Genomic DNA, 21,657 nt, shown 5'->3' with positions numbered 1-21,657 from the left:
TCTGCAAGACCGGGTTAGATTAGAAACATGAGTTGAGAATGACAACTGGTTGTCCAAAGTTACGCCCAGGCTACGGGCAGCTTCGGATGGTGATACCAGGGAGTTCTCAAAGGAAACAGTGAGGTCATGGTAAGGGTTGGGAGTACCTGGGATGAACAGAAGCTCAGTTTTACTGGGGTTGAGCTTCAAGTGGTGGGCTGTCATCCATGACGCGATGTCAGTCAAGCATGCTGAAATACGTCTGGAGACCTGCGTGTAAGAGAGTGGAAAAGAAAGAAATAATTGAGTGTCATCGGCATAGCAGTGGCAGGAGAAACCATGAGAAGATATTACATCACCAAGAGAACAAGTATACAAAGAGAAGAGAAGGGGGCCCAATACTGAGCCCTGTGGAACACCAGTGGAGAGTCTACATGGCTTGAATGTGGATCCTCTCCATGTCACCTGATAGATGTCATCCATCCAGATATGACTGAAACCATCTCCAAGCAGAGCCAGTCACACCAAGCCTGGAAGGAACAGAGAGAAGAATGTTGTGGTTCACTGTGTCAGAGGTTGCTAAAAGGTCTAGAATAATCAAAACAGATGACTGTTTGGCAGCTTTAGCAGCATGAAGTTTCTCAGTCACTGCTATGAGGGCCGTTTCTGTAGAATGTGCCAGTTTGTAGCCAGACTGATTGGGATCATGCAACTGGTTCTGGGTGAAAAAAAAGAGACAATTGATTATAAACTGCTCACTCAAGGGCTTTTGAGAGGAAAGAGAAATGATACCAGTCTGTAGTTGGTAACGCTGGAGCTGTCAAGTGTGGCCTTCTTGAGGATTGGTACCACCCTGGCGGTATTGAATGCAGTAGGCAGGTATCCAGAAGATAAGGAGTTGTTGATGATGACAGAGATGAAAGGAAGCAGATCTCTTGCGATTGTCTGGAACAGAGCAAAAGGAATCGGATCCAGCGGACATGTAGTCGGATTGCTGGAAATCAGGAGTTGAAGAATTTCATCTGAGGAGAGAGGAGAAAAAGAAGTCAGAGAGTTGGATGTTGGGGAATGCACGTTGGTTGGAGGAGTGGGAACAGAGGAAAAGGACTGGTGGATTGCTGCAACCTTCTCCTCAAAGAAGGTGATAAAATCCTCCGGAGTAAGAGATGAGGAAGGAGGGGGAGGGGAGGATTAAGGAGAGAAGAAAAAATAGTGAAGAGCTTGTGTGGATCAGATGATGATGATTCCAATTTCTCTCTGTAGTCGGATGACTTTACAGATGTTACTTCCAGTGAGAAGTTGGAAAGGAGAGACTTATATGAGCTAAGGTCTGAATCCACGTGAGATTTCCTCCACCGCCTCTCTGCAGTCCTTAGTTCACTCCTGTGGCAGTGAAGTGTTTCTGTTAGCCAGGGGGCAGGCGGGGAGGACTTAGCAGGTCTAGAGGAGAGAGGGCACAGAAGATTCCTTGATGAGGAGAGTGTAGAAATGAAAGTATTTGTAACTGTATCCAAAGAGAGAGGAGAGAGTCAGGGTGAGGAAGGGTGGACACAATAGTAGAAGTAAGGGAAGAGGGAGTTATGGAGTGCAGATTGTGACGGAGGAAGGAGGAACATGTTGGAGAGGACTGGATGGAAAGAGAAGGAAGGGAGAGAGAGAAGGATGGAAAGTGATGGTCCGAGAGGTGGAGGGGGTGACTGATGTCCGATGTTGTGGTGGTGCGGGTGAAGATCAGGTCCAGAACATTGCCCGCTTTGTGAGTCGGAGGAGAGTGGCTGAGGGTGAGGTCAAATGCTGTCAACAGCAGAAGGATGCAGGAGAAATGCAGCTTGTCTGATGGAAGGTTGAAGTCTCCAAGGAGAATGAGTGGATTTCCTTCAATGGGGAATTGACTCAAGAGGATGTCAAGCTCATCAATGAAGTGATCTAGGGAACCTGGAGGGCGGTAGATGACAATGATAAGAAGTTTGGTGGGAAAAGACACTGTAATGGCATGAAATTCCAAAGAGGAGAAGGAAAGTGTGGAGAAGGAAAGTGGAGTGAAACACCACTCTTGGGACATTAGTAAACCTGTGCCACCAACCCTGCCAAGACGCCTCGGAGAATGTGTGGATGGAAAGGCAGAGGACAGGGCAGCCGGAGTCGCCGAGTTCTCAGGGGTGATCCATGTTTCTGTCAGAGCCAGGAAGTGTAGGAAGTGGAGGGATGCTAATGCTGAGATGAAGTCAGCCTTCTGGACAGCAGATTGGCAGTTCCAGAGCCCTCCTGGCACCACGATATGTGATGGTGTGAAGCGTTGTGAGGTTGCTGAGATTGCGACGTCTATGATTGTGTTGAGGAGATCTGTGGGATATGTGGACAGGAATTGTGAAACACGTTTCAGATGCTTGATTTGTGGATGTATGAGATAAAGGATTCAGATAATATGAGAAGATACTTAGCTGAGTTTGTGAAGTCCTGTAGGTGAGATGTAGATGAACTGATTGAGAACACCACCAAACCTCCTCCAGATGTTGGATTATAAGTGCTGAGCCCACCCCTCAATTCACACCTAAGGTCAGGGCGAAACTACACCTGTAGTGAGTGAGTACCGCTACCAAGCAACTAACAACTAGGTTTAGACAACAAGCCTTGAATTTCACAGAATCTAAGACAAAAGTAAGTGAACTCAGAGCCTCCCTTAACCAACCAGATGATAATCCAACGAGACTCAGTTCTCATTGATATTCATCAAACTCTTGCTTGTTAAACTCGAAATGTTGCTCTGCAAAAATAAATAAATACATTTTGGACACTAAATGTGCTCTTGAGACCCCAACAGGCACAAGAAGCACACAACCTTTCAAATCATTTTTCTGTATGCGTTTTGTAATTTGAGACAAATCTCCATGTCCCCACATTGCCACAGTCTTCATATCTCTCCAAACTGTCGTATTGGTTTTAATGCTTTGGAAGGATACATGATAGACAAATCCAGGGTGATATGGACAGCACAGCTGTATCTTAGCAACTGTACAGATCATGTCTGATAGAGTTAAAAATGGGTTTGTGTGTATGTAATGTCTGATGTTTGCGTGTTTGTAACGTCTGATGTTTGTGTGTTTGTAACGTCTGATGCAGTGAGCACTCCCCTCCAGACACTCCTCAGTGAACACTCCCCTCCAGGCTGTCTTGACTCATCTTCATATTCCCATGTCGGTTTTCAATGATCTGGGACCAGGGAAAGAGAAGGGCACAGTACAAGCAAACATACAGACTTATACCAACGTGAAGAGCCCCAAAGGTAAGCGCTCCACATAACCAGTGGTGGTTTGTGTTATCCTCACTCAAACACAGGACTTCTGTCAGAGGGAGATTGACGCCACCACACAGTGTTTTCACCATTACTAGGACTGCGCTCCACTGGACTGAGATCGATGTTGCTGTCACACACAAACACAAACATGCACTCTCCATGGGCGTGCCTTCCTCACACTCTGGCTGTCTAGCCTTTGAGGTTGCGCTGCAGTATTTTTACCGTTCGTCTTCTGGCCTTGATTGAGGTCAGTGCCAGGATCTACTGGGACACAGTTGTGCTCACCAGAGGGATGGACACACGCTATAGCCATAAAGAAGGTGAACTCAGTGCTATAGACTAACAGAACAGAAGCTACAGCCTCCTGACAGATCACAGCATCGCTCTCCCACAGACGATGAGAATGAGAGCATGAAAATGTCAGAAACATTTTCCTGTATGGAAATTTATGCTTTTAATTCTTTGGAACGATGTATGATAGACAGTGTGATGAGAAGAATGCAAATATGTATCTAAGCAACTATGCAGATCATGTCTGAGTTAAAAATGTATTTGTGATGTCTGATGTTTGCATGAACACTCCTCAGTGAACACTCCTCTCCGGCCACTCTTCTTCAGACACTCCTCAGTGAACCAGCTCCCCAGGAGACGCAGTGACTGAAGTAAAGCTAGAACAGAGAGGCATTATTTAGGAAGTGGGGGTTGGGCGGGGAACGTTCACCAGTGGGACCCTCCATAATGGAATTATCCCTCAGTCAAATATTCTTCTCAGCACAACGGCGTAACAAACCGTGTTGATGAGGCGGTTCTCGTCCACACTTACAGACCCTGTGGGGAGATTTATGGTGGGGGGGTGTTGTCCCAGTTTAGCTTCATAGCCTGCAGTCATTTTTCCTCTAAAAGAACTTCAAAGGCTTCACCTGACAGCCACACGAGTGTGCGGCCAACGTGTCTAACAAAATCAAAATGAGGTTTTTATTAAGCAGGATTCAGACAGAAATAAAGCAGTAAAGGAGGGTTTGTCTTCATACAGTCACAGGAATGAGCTCTGTAGCATCCAGAAGCTTACCATGTTGTGTGTTTGTGTAGTTTGTGTTCAGAGTAACATGTTGTGTAGTTTGTATTCAGAGTAACATGTTACCATGTTGTGTGGTTGTGTAGTTTGTGTTCAGAGTAACATGTTACCATGTTGTGTGGTTGTGTAGTTTGTGTTCAGAGTAACATGTGTGGTTGTGTAGTTTGTGCACAGAGTAACGTTACGTGTTGTGTGGTTGTGTAGTTTGTATTCAGAGTAACATGTTACCATGTTGTGTGGTTGTGCACAGAGTAACATGTTACATGTTGTGTGGTTGTGTAGTTTGTATTCAGAGTAATATGTTACCATGTTGTGTGGTTGTGTAGTTTGTGTTCAGAGTAACATGTTACCGTGTTGTGTGGTTGTGTAGTTTGTATTCAGAGTAACATGTTACTGTGTTATGTGGTTGTGTCGTTTGTATTCAGAGTATCATGTTGTGTGGTGGTGTAGTTTGTGTTCAGAGTAACGTGTTACCATGTTGTGTGGTTGTGTAGTTTGTGTTCAGAGGAACGTGTGGTTGTGTAGTTTGTGTTCAGAGTTACGTGTTGCTGTGTTGTGTGGTTGTGTTTGTGTTCAGAGTAACGTGTTACCGTGTTGTGTGGTTGTGCACAGAGTAACATGTTACGTGTTGTGTAGTTTGTATTCAGAGTAACATGTTACCATGTTATGTGTTGTGTGGTTGTGTAGTTTGTATTCAGAGTAATATGTTACCATGTTGTGTGGTTGTGTAGTTTGTGTTCAGAGTAACATGTTACCGTGTTGTGTGGTTGTGTAGTTTGTATTCAGAGTAACATGTCACCATGTTGTGTGGTTATGTAGTTTGTGTACAGAGTAACATGTTGCTGTGTTATGTGGTTGTGTAGTTTGTGTTCAGAGTAACGTGTTGTGTAGTTTGTATTCAGAGTAACATGTTACCGTGTTATGTGGTTGTGTAGTTTGTATTCAGAGTAACGTGTGGTCGTGTAGTTTGTGTTCAGAGTAACGTGTCGCCGTGTTGTGTGGTTGTGTTTGTGCTCAGAATAACGTGTTACCATGTTGTGTGGTTGTGTAGTTTGTGTTCAGAGTAACGTGTTACCATGTTGTGTGGTAGTGCACAGAGTAACATGTTACTGTGTTGTGTAGTTTGTATTCAGTATAACATGTTACCGTGTTGTGTGGTTGTGTAGTTTGTGTTCAGAGTAACGTTACTGTGTTGTGTGGTTGTGTAGTTTGTATTCAGAGTAACATGTTGTGTGGTGGTGTAGTTTGTGTTCAGAGTAACGTGTTACCATGTTGTGTGGTTGTGTTTGTGTTCAGAGTAATGTGTTACTGTGTTGTATGGCTGTGTAGTTTGTGTTCAGAGTAACGTTACTGTGGTTATGTAGTTTGTGTTCAGAGTAACGTGTTGTGCGGTTGTGTAGTTTGTGTAGTACGAGATGGAAGAAGACAGAAAACTCCTTGTAGATGTGATTCCTCTGATGTCATTAGTAACCCCTCATGAGATTAACGTTTGAATGATTTCAGTTCCCCTGTTCTGCAATAAGCGACATAATGCGAGACTTACTCACACAGAGCAAAACTGTGTCCGTTTTCTTAACACGTTTCCTTGCATGCATAACGTGTAGTTTTTCCTCTCGGTCTACGGGGAGCGCGTCTGCCCCCTGCTGGCCGCGGAGCAGAAGCGCAGCGTCACCCCGCAGCGCCTCGTCGCCATTGGCTAACCGCAAACCAACGTCATCAGGACCGCGACGCTGCTGAGGTCCAGACTCCGAGCGGAGGAGCGTGTGTGCGGACCCGGAGACGTGCGCGATGGAGAAGGTTCTCTGCGAGCGACATGGTAGGTCCCCCGCCGCGAGCCGTAAAGCCGGTGAATGGACGACGGGAGTGACGCGTGAGCTCGTGAGTGAGCCCGGTAGCCGTTAAAAGCGAAAGTGATCGGTGTCCAGGAAAGCGCGCAAACGCAGGTCCTGGAGCAGCTGACGTGATGTTCTTTATTTAGGCACCGTCTGCCTGCTGAAGACGGGAGTGAAGGAAGGCCCGAACAAAGGCAGAAGCTTCTACGTCTGCACTGCGGCATCGTGCGGGTTTGCGCCAGCAGCTGAGTGAGTGCCGCACATCTGCGCCGCTTACACACATGGTTCCGTTAAACTAAACGTCTGCGTGTTCTGCGGCGCGGCGCTGCAGTACATCACACCTGGCATGCGCAGTCCGTGCTCATCTAACGTTTCACATCATCTCAGGGTCCCACCATCACACTGTCTCCACCATGAAGATGCCCTGGTTGAACTTCAAGCTTTACTTCTCAGTGAGACACATAATAATCACAGGTAACACATTTTTAAAGTCTTTTATAAGAGGTTATGTCAAAAAATATAAGGGTGCAATGCGCATGACACGTTTTCTCTTCCATAAAGTGCTGACATCATGTTAAGGTTGTAGCAGGACACCACAGGCTCCGTATAATGGCTCTAAACGCTTTTATGGAAGTGTGCCCTGATAGTAACGACTATGCTTGTGACAGGCACAGCGGTTTCCCAGTAATGAGAGCATACTGCTATAACCCACTTCCCTGACAAGATCTGTCCCAGTTCTGGGGAAGTGTTTCTTGTTTCTTGTCTTTTTTTAAATACACAATTAATTCTGACAATTCCAGGTTGCTGTTTCGCTGCGTAACCGGGAAACAGGCAGGAGAAAAGTGGTGTGGCAGTGTTCCATGGACAACGGAGGTAAACTTAGTGGCGTTTAGCAGGTGACAGGTGTAACGACAAAATCCCATTGGACAGTTGATCAGTCTGTGAAGGTCTGTGCCTTGTGTAAAGGGCGGTTGTGTGTCATTTGTCTCTTGTCTTTTACAGAAAGACGCTGAGAAGAGACCTTTATTGGACAAGAAGGACCAGGTGTCCAACATGCCCCCAGTTAGAAATCCGTTCAAAGCTCCCAGTAAGATGGACAAAACCTCTGAGTGGAGAAAACTGGAGGACTCGGCGAGAGGAGAGACGCTGAAAAGCCATGAGAAACGCAGAGAGGACGCACACGGAACAAAAGCGGGAACGCCGGGAGCGGCTGGCGACTGGGAAAGTGGGCATGGCCTCAATAGGGAGGAAACCGCTTCAGAACCTTCAGAGTCATGGAGAAGCAAGAAACTTCCTCCTGGGATGAAGATTAAGGCACGAGCATCTGGTGAGGAGCAGAGCTGGAAGGAGAAGGGAACTGAGAATGGGAGTAAATCGGAGAAACCCAGAGGCCAGGACAAGGAGGAGAGGAAGGAAACCAAGTCAGCTGCTCCTAAGAACCCGGAGGCCCTGGGGGAGAACACAGCTCACACTAACGCTGAGCAGCGTCCGGGTCCACAGAGCGGTAAATCAGGCAGCGCCAGGCCTGTCGTAGATGTTTCAGCTTCTAAGACTGCCCACAGAACAGAGTGGAGCGAGAGACAGGAGAAGAACACTGCACAAGCTCTGTTTGGAGACTGGAGTGGTAGTGATGGTGATGAAGATGATGATGATGATGATGATGGTGATGATGATGTTCAGCTGGTCTCCGTGCAGCCCGCGCCCCAGCTGACCTCTCCGGCCGCACTCGTGCAGACAACCCTCACCTCTTATCCAGGCTTCCACGCTGCCTCGCAGGTCAAAGGTCAGGAGGAAGACCCCAGAGCTCTGCACAACCAGCTTTCAACACAGCTGAAACAGAAGAAGGTTTGGCCCTCGTTCCTGACCTGCATCCGTCCTGACGGTCACGGTGATGCAGGCGTGATGTTCTACAGTCATCAGCAGCTCCTTGCTACATATTTGCCTCCTCACTGTGTGTGTGTGTGTGTGTGTGTGTGTGTGTGTGTGTCCAGGCCACACTCTCAGCGGTGAACGTGTCCGTTCTGCCTGATAAGGGCGAGAGGCTGAAGTCTCAAGTGAAGCAGCTGGAAGAAGCTCTGGAGTCTCTGAGTCTGACGCCCGATCAGCTCACTGGTGACCAGCTCACTCTCACTCTCACTCTCACACATGTCTCCATGGTGGCATTTTTACACACATGACTGGGCGTCGTGGAACGGTCTGATTTTAGAGTCCAGGGACGCAGACAGAGACACCTGGCGGAGACCCACACCCAAGGAGACCAACCCTTTTAGCCCAGCAGGGTGCGCCACCACCCCAGCAGGTCTGCCTCTCAGCCAGGGCTCCTCCCACACATCCTCAGGTAACCCCTCCCCATCCCCCTCTCAGGAAGGGCCATACAGCTGCTTTTCTGGAGTAAACAATTTGTTTGTTTCCGTCCCGTGTGCTGTGGCAGCGATGTCCCAGATCCAGGCTTTCTACGGCGGCAGGATGACGGAGGACAGGCTTCTGGCCGTGCGCAACGCCACCACCGAAGCCATTGACCACCTCCACCAATCCCTGGAATCATGCCCTTCCCCCGACACGGAGGCCGCCGACCCCAGAGGACTGAAGGTCTGATGCACGCTAAACTTAATCAGGAATAACGGAGTGAGGATTAAAGGATGAGGACTAACTGGTTAAGGACTAACTGGTTGAGGTTGACTTAAAGCCATGGCTTAGAATGCTGGGACTGTTTCGTGTGATGTCACTCTCCTATTTACCCCTTTAGGTGCAGTTGTTGCCCCATCAGAGGAGCGCGCTGGCCTGGCTCCTGTGGAGAGAGACACAGAAACCCTGTGGGGGCATGCTGGGTAACGGTGTCTCTCTTAATTAGCATTCAGGGAAGTGAGTTAAGGTGGAAGGTGAACCACTGTGTGTGTGTGTGTGTGTGTGTGTGTGTGTGTGTGTGTGTGTGTGTGGTCAGTATTGTGGCCGTGTTGAGGTACTAGAAGCACTGATGTTGTGTCTTTCACAGACTTCAGCTGTGTGTGTCTGTTTCAGCGGACGACATGGGTTTGGGGAAGACCCTCACAATGATCGCTCTAATTCTGGACCAGAAGAAGAAAGGCGAGAAGAACCCAGAGCTGGAGGGATGGATCTCCAAAACTGGTAACCAAACATTCTGCATGGAGTTGTAGCGGATGTGTGTATGTGAGTGAGTGGGTGGGGGTGTGTGTGTGTTTACACCCAGTTAAGTGTGTGAACGTACTGACACATGCTGGTTGTGTGTTAGTGTAGATGTTATACGCGTGCTTGTCCTTAGACTCACCCACAGTGGCATCACGTGGAACTCTGATCATCTGTCCGGCGTCTCTGGTGCATCACTGGAAGAAGGAGATCGAGAAACATGTGAAGGGCAACAGACTGAGTGTGTATCTGTACCACGGACCCAACCGTCAGAGGAGCACGAGCGTGTAAGACACACACACACACACACACACACACACAGAGTCAGACACAGTACTGTTGGCACCCTGGGCCATTTTCACATCCTTATTAACTGCTGGTTCATCTCTTCACATTTTCTACAATCTCCACAACCTCCCCCCAGACTGGCGGAGCACGATGTGGTCGTCACCACCTACAGTCTGGTTTCTAAGGAGGTCCCTGTGGAGAAGGAGGATGCTGGAAAGGTCAGCCATCCCAGCAGCTTGTGGGACGTCCTCTTCCTTAACGAGCACGTCTCTGCTCAAGTCCTTAATGTCTTCGTTAAACCCATCCTGCGTAGGTGTAAACCGGCCGGTTCTCTGTGATCTCGGAACGCTGCCACTGGTGTGACCCGAGCAGATCCACCACAAACAAAAACAGATTTTATTCTCCACTGTGTTTACAGCGGATTCGTTTGGAAACGGTGTGCGTGTTACGTTAGGGTTTTGCAGAGTACTAACCGCCTCTCTCCACCTGCCAGGCAGGCGAGCTGTCCCCTCTCCTGCGCGTGGTCTGGGCCCGCGTGGTTCTGGACGAGGCCCATAACATCAAGAACCCGAAGGTGCAGACGTCTATGGCCGTGTGCAAGTTACGGGCCCGGGCACGCTGGGCCGTCACTGGGACTCCAATCCAGAACAACCTGCTGGATATGTACTCACTGCTGAAGTGGGTCCCACGGCACCCCCAACACTGCTGCTTGTTTTAGTTTAGATTTTGTTATTAATGCAGGGATGCATGAAGGAAGTGTGTGTGTGTGTGTGTGTGTGCGTGTGTGAGACAGGTTTCTGAGGTGCTCTCCGTTTGATGAATATAAGCTGTGGAAGGCTCAGGTAGACAACGGTTCTAAGAGAGGTGCAGAGAGACTGAACATTCTCACCAGGTCTCTCCTGCTACGCAGAACCAAAGACCAGCAGGACTCTACAGGCAAACCTCTGGTACGCACACACACCTGCCAGTACATGTTCACAACACACACACAAACCTCTGTTACATATGACACACACAAGCACACAACCCTTGTATCACAAAGCTCAGGTCTGGACAGATGTGACTCATGCAAGCCTCAACGCTGGCCTTGATGCGGACTGCACATGTAGCTGATGTGATGTTCTCATGGTGTTCTCTGCTAGGTGTCCCTGCCTGGGAGACTCTGCAGAGTGCACAGGGTGAAGCTGTCCGAGGACGAGCAGTCTGTCTATGACGTGCTGTTTGCCCAGTCCAGGTATACCGTCTCACAGTTCTGGAGGGCTCGTTGTGAGATGTGTAAGACTGAGGTTAACTGCGCTGACTCCTCACAGGTCTACGCTTCAGAACTACCTGCGGAGACAGGAGGGGACAGACAGGCCAGTAGGAGACGGGAGCAACCCCTTTGAGAAGGGTAAGGAACGTGCGTCCAGAACATCGGCTGTGCGTGTCTGTGGTGTCCCAGGAGTGAGCGAGTGAGGAATGCTCGGTTTCTTTCCTTGCTGTTTGGAGTATGTCCCCTGGCTGTGTGTTTATTGCTGCTGTGTGTATTTCAGTAGCGCGTGAGTTTGGCATAGAGCAGCAGGGGGCTCGGCCAGGGGCCTCCAGCACTATCCACATTCTGTCTCTGCTGCTGCGACTTAGACAATGTTGCTGCCACCTGTCCCTGCTCAAGAAGGTCGGTCTCTCCCTCTCTCGCTGTGTCTTTCTCTTTGTCTCTTTCTGTTGCTCGCTCTCTCTCTCACACACACACTGACACACATGCAGGGTTCAGACTCCATTAGATTTGTGTCTTTCGTGCTGGTCCCTCTCTCAGATCAGGTGGTCAGAGTGACATAACTTCCTGCCGTGTCTTGGTTGGGAGACTGGCAACTTTGACACCGACCGATCATCGTTAAAGTCCTTGCATGAGGAATAGCGTCAAAACATTGTCAGTCACGGTTACCGAAGCACTGTGTTTGGTGACGACATTTTAGCGTGTGGAAAAGTAAAAGAAACGAAAGCACGTGTGTGGACCTGCCATGTCATGGAGAGCACAGGGTGGCACAGGACCGTCCTCCCAGAACCTGAGGTGGGCTAGCAGTTAACGTGAACGTAGCAAGCTGCCAGGTTCAGTGCACGTGAACAGAACATGAAGGATGGTTAGGTTTGGGGAATAGACTGAATTGGTGCAGTCTGAATCCAGCATCACACACACACACGCATATATACATACACACACTTATATACACACACATACGTGCTGCGTGTATTCGTGTGTGTGTGTCCATGCCAGACGCTGGACCCGTCGGAGCTGCAGGGTGATGGGGTAGCCCTGTCTCTGGAGGAGCAGCTATGTGCCCTCTCTCTGTCGGATACCGCTGACTCTGACACCAAGGCCACGGTCTCCCTCAACGGGAACGTCTTCCGCGCCGATCTCTTTGAGGAGAGCCGGCAGAGCACCAAGGTCAACAAGATTTTCCTTCTCCTGTTTTCACACACTCTGCCACCGAGGCTACACAAAGTGATGTCTTACTGATATTGTAATGAATCACAACCTGTACATGACCCACTGCTGTGCTGAACAGGACGTCCGACGCACTGACCCAGTAGTAGAGACTGAAGACAGTTACAAGTTGTCTGCATTCAGCAGACAGTGGCTGATGTTACATGAACACTGTGAAGATCATTGGCTGTTAACCCGTTATGCTGTTATCTTTTTCCTAGTTTGGTTTAAACCAAAAGTCATTGTACATAGTTTTTTATTGCCAATTAATTTGCACTGTACATCTTTTTTGGTTTAGATTTCAGCAATACTTATTGAGATGCAGGAGATTCGTAAGAAAAGCCAGAAGAGGTACACATTTTCTCTCTCTTCTCTGAAGGAGGAAACGGCAAACAAAAGCGAGTTTCCCTTTAAACTGCACGTGTGTGACGTGTTCTTTTACCCTCCAGTAGGGATGATTAACTGTCCACTGCCCTTTGTTTTGACGTGTTAAACTTGCTGTGTGTGTGTGTGTCAGGCGCTGACTGTAGTGTGTGTGAGGCGCTGACTGTAGTGTGTGTGAGGCGCTGACTGTAGTGTGTGTGAGGCGCTGACTAGTGTGTGTGAGGCGCTGACTAGTGTGTGTGAGGCGCTGACTGTAGTGTGTGTGAGGCGCTGACTGTAGTGTGTGTGAGGCGCTGACTGTAGTCGGGGTGTGTGAGGCGCTGACTGTAGTCGGGGTGTGTGAGGCGCTGACTGTAGTCGGGGTGTGTGAGGCGCTGACTGTAGTCGGGGTGTGTGAGGCGCTGACTGTAGTCGGGGTGTGTGAGGCGCTGACTGTAGTCGGGGTGTGTGAGGCGCTGACTGTAGTCGGGGTGTGTGAGGCGCTGACTGTAGTCGGGGTGTGTGAGGCGCTGACTGTAGTCGGGGTGTGTGAGGCGCTGACTGTAGTCGGGGTGTGTGTGTGTGTGCCGCTGACTGTAGTCGGGGTGTGTGTGTGTGTGCCGCTGACTGTAGCCGGGGTGTGTGTGTGTGTGCCGCTGACTGTAGCCGGGGTGTGTGTGTGTGCCGCTGACTGTAGCCGGTGTGTGTGTGTGTGCCGCTGACTGTAGCCGGTGTGTGTGTGTGTGCCGCTGACTGTAGCCGGTGTGTGTGTGTGTGCCGCTGACTGTAGCCGGTGTGTGTGTGTGTGTGCCGCTGACTGTAGCCGGTGTGTGTGTGTGTGCCGCTGACTGTAGCCGGTGTGTGCCGCTGACTGTAGCGTGTGTGAGGCGCTGACTGTAGCGTGTGTGAGGCGCTGACTGTAGCGTGTGTGTGTGAGACGCTGACTGTAGCGTGTGTGTGTGAGACGCTGACTGTAGCGTGTGTGTGTGAGACGCTGACTGTAGCGTGTGTGTGTGAGACGCTGACTGTAGCGTGTGTGAGACGCTGACTGTAGCGTGTGTGTGTGTGAGGCGCACTGTAGTGTGTGTGTGAGACGCTCACTGTAGTGTGTGTGAGACGCTCACTGTAGTGTGTGTGAGACGCTCACTGTAGTGTGTGTGAGACGCTCACTGTAGTGTGTGTGAGACGCTCACTGTAGTGTGTGTGTGATGCTCACTGTAGTGTGTGAGACGCTCACTAGTGTGTGCGAGGCGCTGACTGTAGTGTGTGTGTGTGTGTGTGATGCTAACTGTAGTGTGTGTGTGAGGCGCTGACTAGTGTGTGTGTGGCGTTGACTGTAGTCTGTGTGTGAGGCGCTGACTGTAGTGTGTGTGTGAGGCGCTGACTGTAGTGTGTGTGTGTGAGGCGCTGACTGTAGTGTGTGTGTGAGGCGCTGACTGTAGTGTGTGTGTGAGGCGCTGACTGTAGTGTGTGTGTGTGTGAGGCGCTGACTAGTGTGTGTGTGTGAGGCGCTGACTGTAGTGTGTGTGTGTGTGAGGCGCTGACTGTAGTGTGTGTGTGTGTGAGGCGCTGACTGTAGTGTGTGTGTGTGTGAGGCGCTGACTGTAGTGTGTGTGTGTGTGAGGCGCTGACTGTAGTGTGTGTGTGTGTGTGTGTGTGTGTGTTTGACGCTCAGTGTAGTGTGTGTGTGTGTGTGTGACGCTCACTGTAGTGTGTGTGTGACGCTCACTGTAGTGTGTGTGTGTGACGCTCACTGTAGTGTGTGTGTGACGCTCACTGTAGTGTGTGTGTGACGCTCACTGTAGTGTGTGTGTGTGACGCTCACTGTAGTGTGTGTGTGTGTGACGCTCACTGTAGTGTGTGTGTGTGTGACGCTCACTGTAGTGTGTGTGTGTGTGACGCTCGCTGTAGTGTGTGTGTGTGTGACGCTCGCTGTAGTGTGTGTGTGTGTGACGCTCGCTGTAGTGTGTGTGTGTGTGACGCTCGCTGTATTGTGTGTGTGACGCTCGCTGTAGTGTGTGTGTGACGCTCGCTGTAGTGTGTGTGTGACGCTCGCTGTAGTGTGTGTGTGACGCTCGCTGTAGTGTGTGTGTGACGCTCGCTGTAGTGTGTGTGTGACGCTCGCTGTAGTGTGTGTGACGCTCGCTGTAGTGTGTGTGTGACGCTCGCTGTAGTGTGTGTGTGACGCTCGCTGTAGTGTGTGTGTGACGCTCGCTGTAGTGTGTGTGTGACGCTCGCTGTAGTGTGTGTGTGACGCTCGCTGTAGTGTGTGTGTGACGCTCGCTGTAGTGTGTGTGTGAGACGCTGACTGTAGCGTGTGTGTGTGAGACGCTGACTGTAGCGTGTGTGTGTGAGACGCTGACTGTAGCGTGTGTGTGTGAGGCGCTGACTAGCGTGTGTGTGTGAGGCGCTGACTAGCGTGTGTGTGTGAGGCGCTGACTGTAGCGTGTGTGTGTGAGGCGCTGACTGTAGCGTGTGAGACGCTCACTAGTGTGCGAGGCGCTGACTGTAGTGTGTGTGTGCGAGGCGCTGACTAGCGTGTGTGAGGCGCTGACTAGCGTGTGTGTGAGGCGCTGACTAGCGTGTGTGTGAGGCGCTGACTAGCGTGTGTGTGAGGCGCTCACTGTAGTGTGTGTGTGTGAGGCGTTCACTGTAGTGTGTGTGTGTGTGAGGCGCTCACTGTAGTGTGTGTGTGAGGCGCTCACTGTAGTGTGTGTGTGAGGCGATCACTGTAGTGTGTGTGTGTGAGGCGCTCACTGTAGTGTGTGTGTGTGTGTGTGATGCTCACTGTAGTGTGAGACGCTCACTGTAGTGTGTGTGTGATGCTCACTGTAGTGTGAGACGCTCACTGTAGTGTGTGTGACGCTCACTAGTGTGTGAGACGCTCACTAGTGTGTGCGAGGCGCTGACTGTAGTGTGTGTGTGTGAGATGCTGACTGTAGTGTGAGACGCTGACTGTAGTGTGTGTGTGAGACGCTGACTAGCGTGTGTGTAAGACGCTGACTAGCGTGTGTGTCAGGCGCTGACTGTAGCGTGTGTGAGGCGCTGACTAGTGTGTGTGTGTGAGGCGCTGACTAGTGTGTGAGGTGCTGACTGTAGTGTGTGTGTGTGGTGCTGACTGTCGTGTATGTGAGACGCTCACTGGTGTGTGAGGCGCTGACTAGTGTGTGCGAGGCGCTGACTGTAGTGTGTGTGTGAGGCGCTGACTGTAGTGTGTGTGAGGCGCTGACTGTAGTGTGTGTGTGTGAGGCGCTGACTGTAGTGTGTGTGTGTGTGAGGCGCTGACTGTAGGGTGTGTGTGTGAGGCGCTGACTGTAGGGTGTGTGTGTGTGTGTGTGTGTGTGTGTGACGCTCACTGTAGTGTGTGTGTGTGTGATGCTCACTGTAGTGAGACGCTCACTGTAGTGTGTGTGTGTGAGACGCTCACTAGTGTGTGAGACGCTCACTAGTGTGTGCGAGGCGCTGACTGTAGTGTGTGTGTGTGTGTGTGAGATGCTGACTGTAGTGTGTGTGTGAGACGCTGACTGTAGTGTTTGAGACGCTGACTGTAGTGTGTGTGAGACGCTGACTGTAGTGTGTGTGTGTGACGCTGACTGTAGCGTGAGGCGCTGACTGTAGCGTGTGTGAGGCGCTGACTGTAGCGTGTGTGAGGCGCTGACTGTAGCGTGTGTGAGACGCTGACTGTAGCGTGTGTGAGCCGCTGACTGTAGCGTGTGTGTGTGAGGCGCTGACTAGTGTTTGTGGTGCTGACTGTAGTGTGTGTGTGTGGCGCTGACTGTCGTGTATGTGTATGTGAGACGCTCACTAGTGTGTGAGGCGCTGACTAGTGTGTGTGAGGCGCTGACTGTAGTGTGTGTGAGGCGCTGACTGTAGTGTGTGTGAGGCGCTGACTGTAGTGTGTGTGTGAGGCGCTGACTGTAGTCTGTGTGAGGCGCTGACTGTAGTGTGTGTGTGAGGCGCTGACTGTAGTGTGTGTGTGAGGGGCTGACTGTAGTATGTGTGTGAGGCGCTGACTGTAGTCTGTGTGCCTGAGACGCTCACTGTAGTGTGTGCGTGAGACGCTCACTGTAGTGTGTGTGTGAGGCGCTGACTGTGTGTGTGAGGCGCTGACTGTGTGTGTGACGCTCACTGTAGTGTGAGACGCTCACTGTAGTGTGTGTGTGTGAGACGTTCACTGTAGTGTGTGTGTGTGTGTGTGTGTGAGGCGCTGATTAGTGTGTGTGTGAGAGGCGCTGATTAGTGTGTGTGTGTGAGGCGCTGACTAGTGTGTGTGTGTGAGGCGCTGACTAGTGTGTGTGTGAGGCGCTGACCAGTGTGTGTGTGTGAGGCGCTGACTAGTGTGTGTGTGTGTGTGTGTGTGAGGCGCTGACTGTAGTCTGTGTGTGAGGCGCTGACTGTAGTCTGTGTGTGAGGCGCTGACTGTAGTCTGTGTGTGTGAGGCGCTGACTGTAGTGTGTGTGAGGCGCTGACTAGTGTGTGTGAGGCGCTGACTAGTGTGTGTGAGGCGCTGACTGTAGTGTGTGTGAGGCGCTGACTGTAGTGTGTGTGAGGCGCTGACTAGTGTGTGTGTGAGAGGCGCTGATTAGTGTGTGTGTGTGAGGCGCTGACTAGTGTGTGTGTGTGAGGCGCTGACTAGTGTGTGTGTGAGGCGCTGACCAGTGTGTGTGTGTGAGGCGCTGACCAGTGTGTGTGTGTGTGTGTGTGTGAGGCGCTGACTGTAGTCTGTGTGTGAGGCGCTGACTGTAGTCTGTGTGTGAGGCGCTGACTGTAGTCTGTGTGTGTGAGGCGCTGACTGTAGTGTGTGTGAGGCGCTGACTAGTGTGTGTGAGGCGCTGACTAGTGTGTGTGAGGCGCTGACTGTAGTGTGTGTGAGGCGCTGACTGTAGTGTGTGTGAGGCGCTGACTAGTGTGTGTGTGTGAGGCGCTGACTAGTGTGTGTGTGTGAGGCGCTGACTAGTGTGTGTGTGTGTGAGGCGCTGACTAGTGTGTGTGTGAGAGGCGCTGACTGTAGTGTGTGAGGCGCTGACTGTAGTGTGTGTGTGAGGCGCTGACTGTAGTCTGTGTGAGGCGCTGACTGTAGTGTGTGTGTGTGAGGCGCTGACTGTAGTGTGTGTGTGTGTGGCGCTGACTGTAGTGTGTGTGTGGCGCTGACTGTAGTGTGTGTGTGTGTGGCGCTGACTGTAGTGTGTGTGTGTGGCGCTGACTGTAGTGTGTGTGTGTGGCGCTGACTGTAGTGTGTGTGTGTGTGGCGCTGACTGTAGTGTGTGTGTGTGTGGCGCTGACTGTAGTGTGTGTGTGTGTGTGTGGCGCTGACTGTAGTGTGTGTGTGTGTGTGTGGCGCTGACTGTAGTGTGTGTGTGTGTGTGTGGCGCTGACTGTAGTGTGTGTGTGTGTGTGGCGCTGACTGTAGTGTGTGTGTGTGTGGCGCTGACTGTAGTGTGTGTGTGTGAGGCGCTGACTAGTGTGTGTGTGTGAGGCGCTGACTGTAGTGTGTGTGTGTGTGTGGCGCTGACTGTAGTGTGTGTGTGTGTGTGGCGCTGACTGTAGTGTGTGTGTGTGTGTGGCGCTGACTGTAGTGTGTGTGTGTGTGGCGCTGACTGTAGTGTGTGTGTGTGTGGCGCTGACTGTAGTGTGTGTGTGTGTGGCGCTGACTAGTGTGTGTGTGTGAGGCACTGACTGTAGTGTGTGTGTGTGAGGCGCTGACTAGTGTGTGTGCGTGTGGCGCTGACTGTAGTGTGCGTGAGGCGCTGACTAGTGTGTGCGTGAGGCGCTGACTAGTGTGTGCGTGAGACGCTCACTGTAGTGTGCGTGAGACGCTCACTGTAGTGTGTGTGTGTGAGGCGCTGACTAGTGTGTGTGTGTGAGGCGCTGACTGTAGTGTGTGTGTGTATGTGTGAGAGGCTGACTAGTGTGTGTGTGAGGCGCTGACTGTAGTGTGTGTGTGTATGTGAGGCGCTGACTGTAGTGTGTGTGTGAGGCGCTGACTGTAGTGTGTGTGAGGCGCTGACTGTAGTGTGTGTGTGAGGCGCTGACTGTGTGTGACGCTCACTGTAGTGTGTGTGTGTGAGACGTTCACTGTAGTGTGTGTGTGTGTGTGTGTGTGTGAGACGTTCACTGTAGTGTGTGTGTGTGTGTGTGTGTGTGAGACGCTCACTGTAGTGTGTGTGTGTGTGTGTGTGAGACGCTCACTGTAGTGTGTGTTGTCAGTGTGATTGTGTCCCAGTGGACCAGTATGCTACACATCGTGGCTGTCCACCTGAAGAAGATGGAGCTTCACTTTGGTGTCATAGACGGCACAGTGAACCCTAAACGCCGCATGGACCTGGTGGAGGACTTCAACACTAACCCTAAAGGGCCACAGGTAGGACGTCCATCGCTAGAGACAGAAGACGACAGCAACAGTGTCATTTCGGAGAGGCATTGTGCCTTAGTCATGAGGACTGTGGTTTACTGTGATCATGAGAAGTAGCTCTGAGAGTGTGTGTTGCAGGTGATGCTGGTGTCACTGTGTGCTGGAGGAGTGGGGATTAACCTGACTGGTGGGAACCATCTCTTCCTCATAGACATGCACTGGTAAGCCCACATGCAGTTCATGTCACGTTAATAAAGAGGCATAAAACATTTGACTAACACACTTGTCCACAAATTAGGTCAGGTGAGAGAAATATCGCATGGTATCCGTGCAGTGGGTCACATGCTGGTTTCTCGGATGGTGTTACTCCAGCAATAGGCTTTAATATGAAACTGCTTTCCACCGTGTTCGTTGATGGACATGCTCAAGCATAACGTGCATTTCCAGGAATCCAGCTCTGGAGGACCAAGCCTGCGACCGAATCTACAGAGTGGGTCAGCATCGTGATGTCACCATTCACAAGTGAGGCTGGAACTACTGCAGGGTATTTAGGGAAGAGTAAAGATCTAACAGTAGAATGTACTCGTTTCCACACTGATTTAAAAAAAAAATCTTGTTGAATTATTGCCAATGTTTGGGCAATGGTAGTTCAGTTTTTTAAGGTACTTGACTAGTAATCAGAAAATTGCCAGTTCAAGCCCCACCACTGCCAACTTGCCACTGTGGGGACCCTGAGTAAGACCCTTAACCCTCAATTACTCAAGTTGTACTCATAATTGTAAGTCGCTTTGGATAAAGGCATCAGCTAAATGCCATAAATGTAAATGTACCTTCTTGCTACTGTACACATCGGCAGGAGTCTGCCAAGGAACAGTTGTCTGTGATGGATTTATAAGTCCCAGCCTGTTTCAGATTGTTGTTGGCACTCTGTGTGTTTTAGTAATCCTGCATATCTTCCTTCTGTAGGTTTACATGTGAGGGTACAGTGGAGGACAAGATTTCCTCTCTGCAAGAGAAGAAGAAGGAACTGGCCCAAAAGGTCCTGTCTGGAACTGGGTCCTCCTTCACCAAGCTGTCTCTGGCTGATCTCAGGGTCATCTTCGGCGTGTAGTGTGTGTGTGTTTGTGTGTATCACGGGTGACCACCCTCAGGTCTGGCCATCGGTTTACTGACTTGCGTCCTGCACAGGTGGCTTCTCAGTTCAGAACGTTATACATCGGAGCCAATCAGATCACAGTTTTGGAGGACTGTGTGTGACCGACGTTCTCCTGTATCATCTACTGCGGCATGTCTGCAAGAACACTGAATGAGAGTTGAACTGCTAAAACCTGTTTAAGCCTGTTTATGCCCATTATAAAATGATTAAACATTTTGAACATGTACACAAGCTTTATGCTAATCTTTTATTTGAATTTTGAAATAAAAACAATGGACAATCGACTACATTTTCATAAGCAACACAAATTTTAATATAAAATTAATAGAAGTCAATGCAATGCAAAAAAAAAAAAAAGTCTAAACGGTAGAGAACACCGTGGTAGTACGCTGTTGATGTAATAGAATAACGGGTTTTTAATTACATACTTCATTTAATAGCTCCCTGTTCATCACTACAGTACAGAAACCACATTATTGCAGCCACTTCACCTAACCTATGGTCGATCTGATCCGTCGTCCCATCACTCATGAGCAAGAGCCCGAGATACTTAAACGCTTCCTCTTGTATGTATGCATCTATCTGACAATAGACAGCAGTGGTGGGTGTTATAACAAAAAGTGTCTCACCAACAGCCTCTGACGCATCCTAACACAACTAGTGTGTGCAATATTTTAATTTATTATCTCGATATATGGGGGCATTTTGAGCATATCTAAATATCTGGGGGTAACGTGTCTCTCACAATATATTGTGACTAGTCTAACATTAATTTAGCAGCTAATTAGCGTGCAGACTCGCTCCCATTAAACGATCCCCAAAAACCAGCTGGCTAGCAAGCTAAATAGTTACCCTAGCTAGCTAGCTAGTTCTGGTCATACTGGCTGATATAGCTACAAGTTTATCTTTCGGTAATACAGTTTGACGCATTAAAGACATTTACCATCTCCAGTTAACAATTTACTTCAGGTTTTGGTCTTTTTACCACAGGTTTTTACCATAGCCTTTGTGTACTCAGTTTCGTGGAATAGTTAGCTAGCTAGCTAACCTAGCTAGTCAAAGCAAAAGATCCGTAACAGTCCTGTGAGTAGCATATTTTAATGACGCTACAGCGACACAGTGGTGTGTGTGTGACGTCACAATGCCTGTGTGTGTGTGTGACGTCATAGAACAAGTTATTTTAGAAAGGTCCGACTGCACGCGGTGTTGACATTACGGTCAGAGCGCAAACCGACACTGCAAAACAACGATTGCGTGCCTTTTACTCATATTGGATAGTTAAGACAATTCTTGATTTCTTCAATATCAAAGGTAGACCTAAAATTCTTCTTTATGTCTTTCTATGTGTATCTATGTACGTATGTATGTTTGTATCTGTGTATGTATGTATCTGTAACTATGTATCTGTATATATGTTTGTATGTATGTATGTATGTATGTATGTATGTATCTATAGCTGTGTCTGTGTATATATGTGTGTACCTATCTGTAACTATGTATCTGTGTATGTATATATGTATGTATCTATGTATGTGTGTATCTATCTGTGTATGTATGTATCTGTAACTATGTATCTGTATATATGTTTGTATGTATGTATGTATCTATGTACACATGTATGTTTGTATGTATCTATCTGTATGTATGTATGTATGTATGTATGTATGTATCTATAACTGTGTCTGTGTATGTATGTGTGTATCTATCTGTAA

The 21,657-nt window shown here is 49.6% G+C and overlaps 1 protein-coding gene across 7 annotated transcripts; it reads left to right on the top strand.

Moving 5' to 3' along the window:
- Positions 1-6,047: 6,047 nt before the first annotated feature.
- On the top strand, positions 6,048-20,232 carry ttf2 (transcription termination factor, RNA polymerase II). 7 transcript variants are annotated; one of them, XM_035522990.2, is made up of 23 exons: positions 6,048-6,165; positions 6,328-6,430; positions 6,569-6,655; positions 6,982-7,054; positions 7,184-8,026; positions 8,173-8,293; positions 8,388-8,519; positions 8,613-8,770; positions 8,928-9,009; positions 9,200-9,307; positions 9,462-9,612; positions 9,750-9,831; positions 10,107-10,291; positions 10,407-10,560; positions 10,756-10,847; positions 10,924-11,003; positions 11,146-11,267; positions 11,865-12,035; positions 12,373-12,425; positions 18,645-18,798; positions 18,928-19,010; positions 19,237-19,311; positions 19,756-20,232. In XM_035522990.2, exons 1-23 carry the CDS (start codon positions 6,138-6,140, stop codon positions 19,898-19,900), a joined length of 3,282 nt encoding a protein of 1,093 aa, XP_035378883.2. In that variant the 5' UTR covers positions 6,048-6,137; the 3' UTR covers positions 19,901-20,232. The 7 variants fall into 7 exon arrangements, 6 of the variants coding, with proteins under 6 accessions (XP_035378883.2, XP_035378881.2, XP_035378882.2 ...); XM_035522988.2 differs by having other exon boundaries at positions 8,388-8,770; positions 11,149-11,267; XM_035522989.2 differs by having other exon boundaries at positions 8,388-8,770; positions 12,373-12,406; positions 18,632-18,798.
- The last annotated feature ends 1,425 nt before the right edge of the window (positions 20,233-21,657 follow it).

The sequence above is a fragment of the Electrophorus electricus genome, chromosome 9, assembly GCF_041902795.1.
Source record: "Electrophorus electricus isolate QZ-2024a chromosome 9, ASM4190279v1, whole genome shotgun sequence".
Classification (NCBI taxonomy): domain Eukaryota; kingdom Metazoa; phylum Chordata; class Actinopteri; order Gymnotiformes; family Gymnotidae; genus Electrophorus; species Electrophorus electricus.
This window is presented reverse-complemented; position numbering and strand designations above follow the sequence as displayed.

Coding starts and splice junctions, on each gene's coding strand:
- ttf2 (XM_035522987.2), top strand. CDS start 6,138: ATGGAGAAGGTTCTCTGCGAGCGACATG. Junction 6,431..6,568: donor GGGTTTGCGCCAGCAGCTGA/GTGAGTGCCGCA, acceptor ACATCATCTCAG/GGTCCCACCATCACACTGTC. Junction 12,426..18,644: donor CGTAAGAAAAGCCAGAAGAG/GTACACATTTTC, acceptor GTGTGTTGTCAG/TGTGATTGTGTCCCAGTGGA.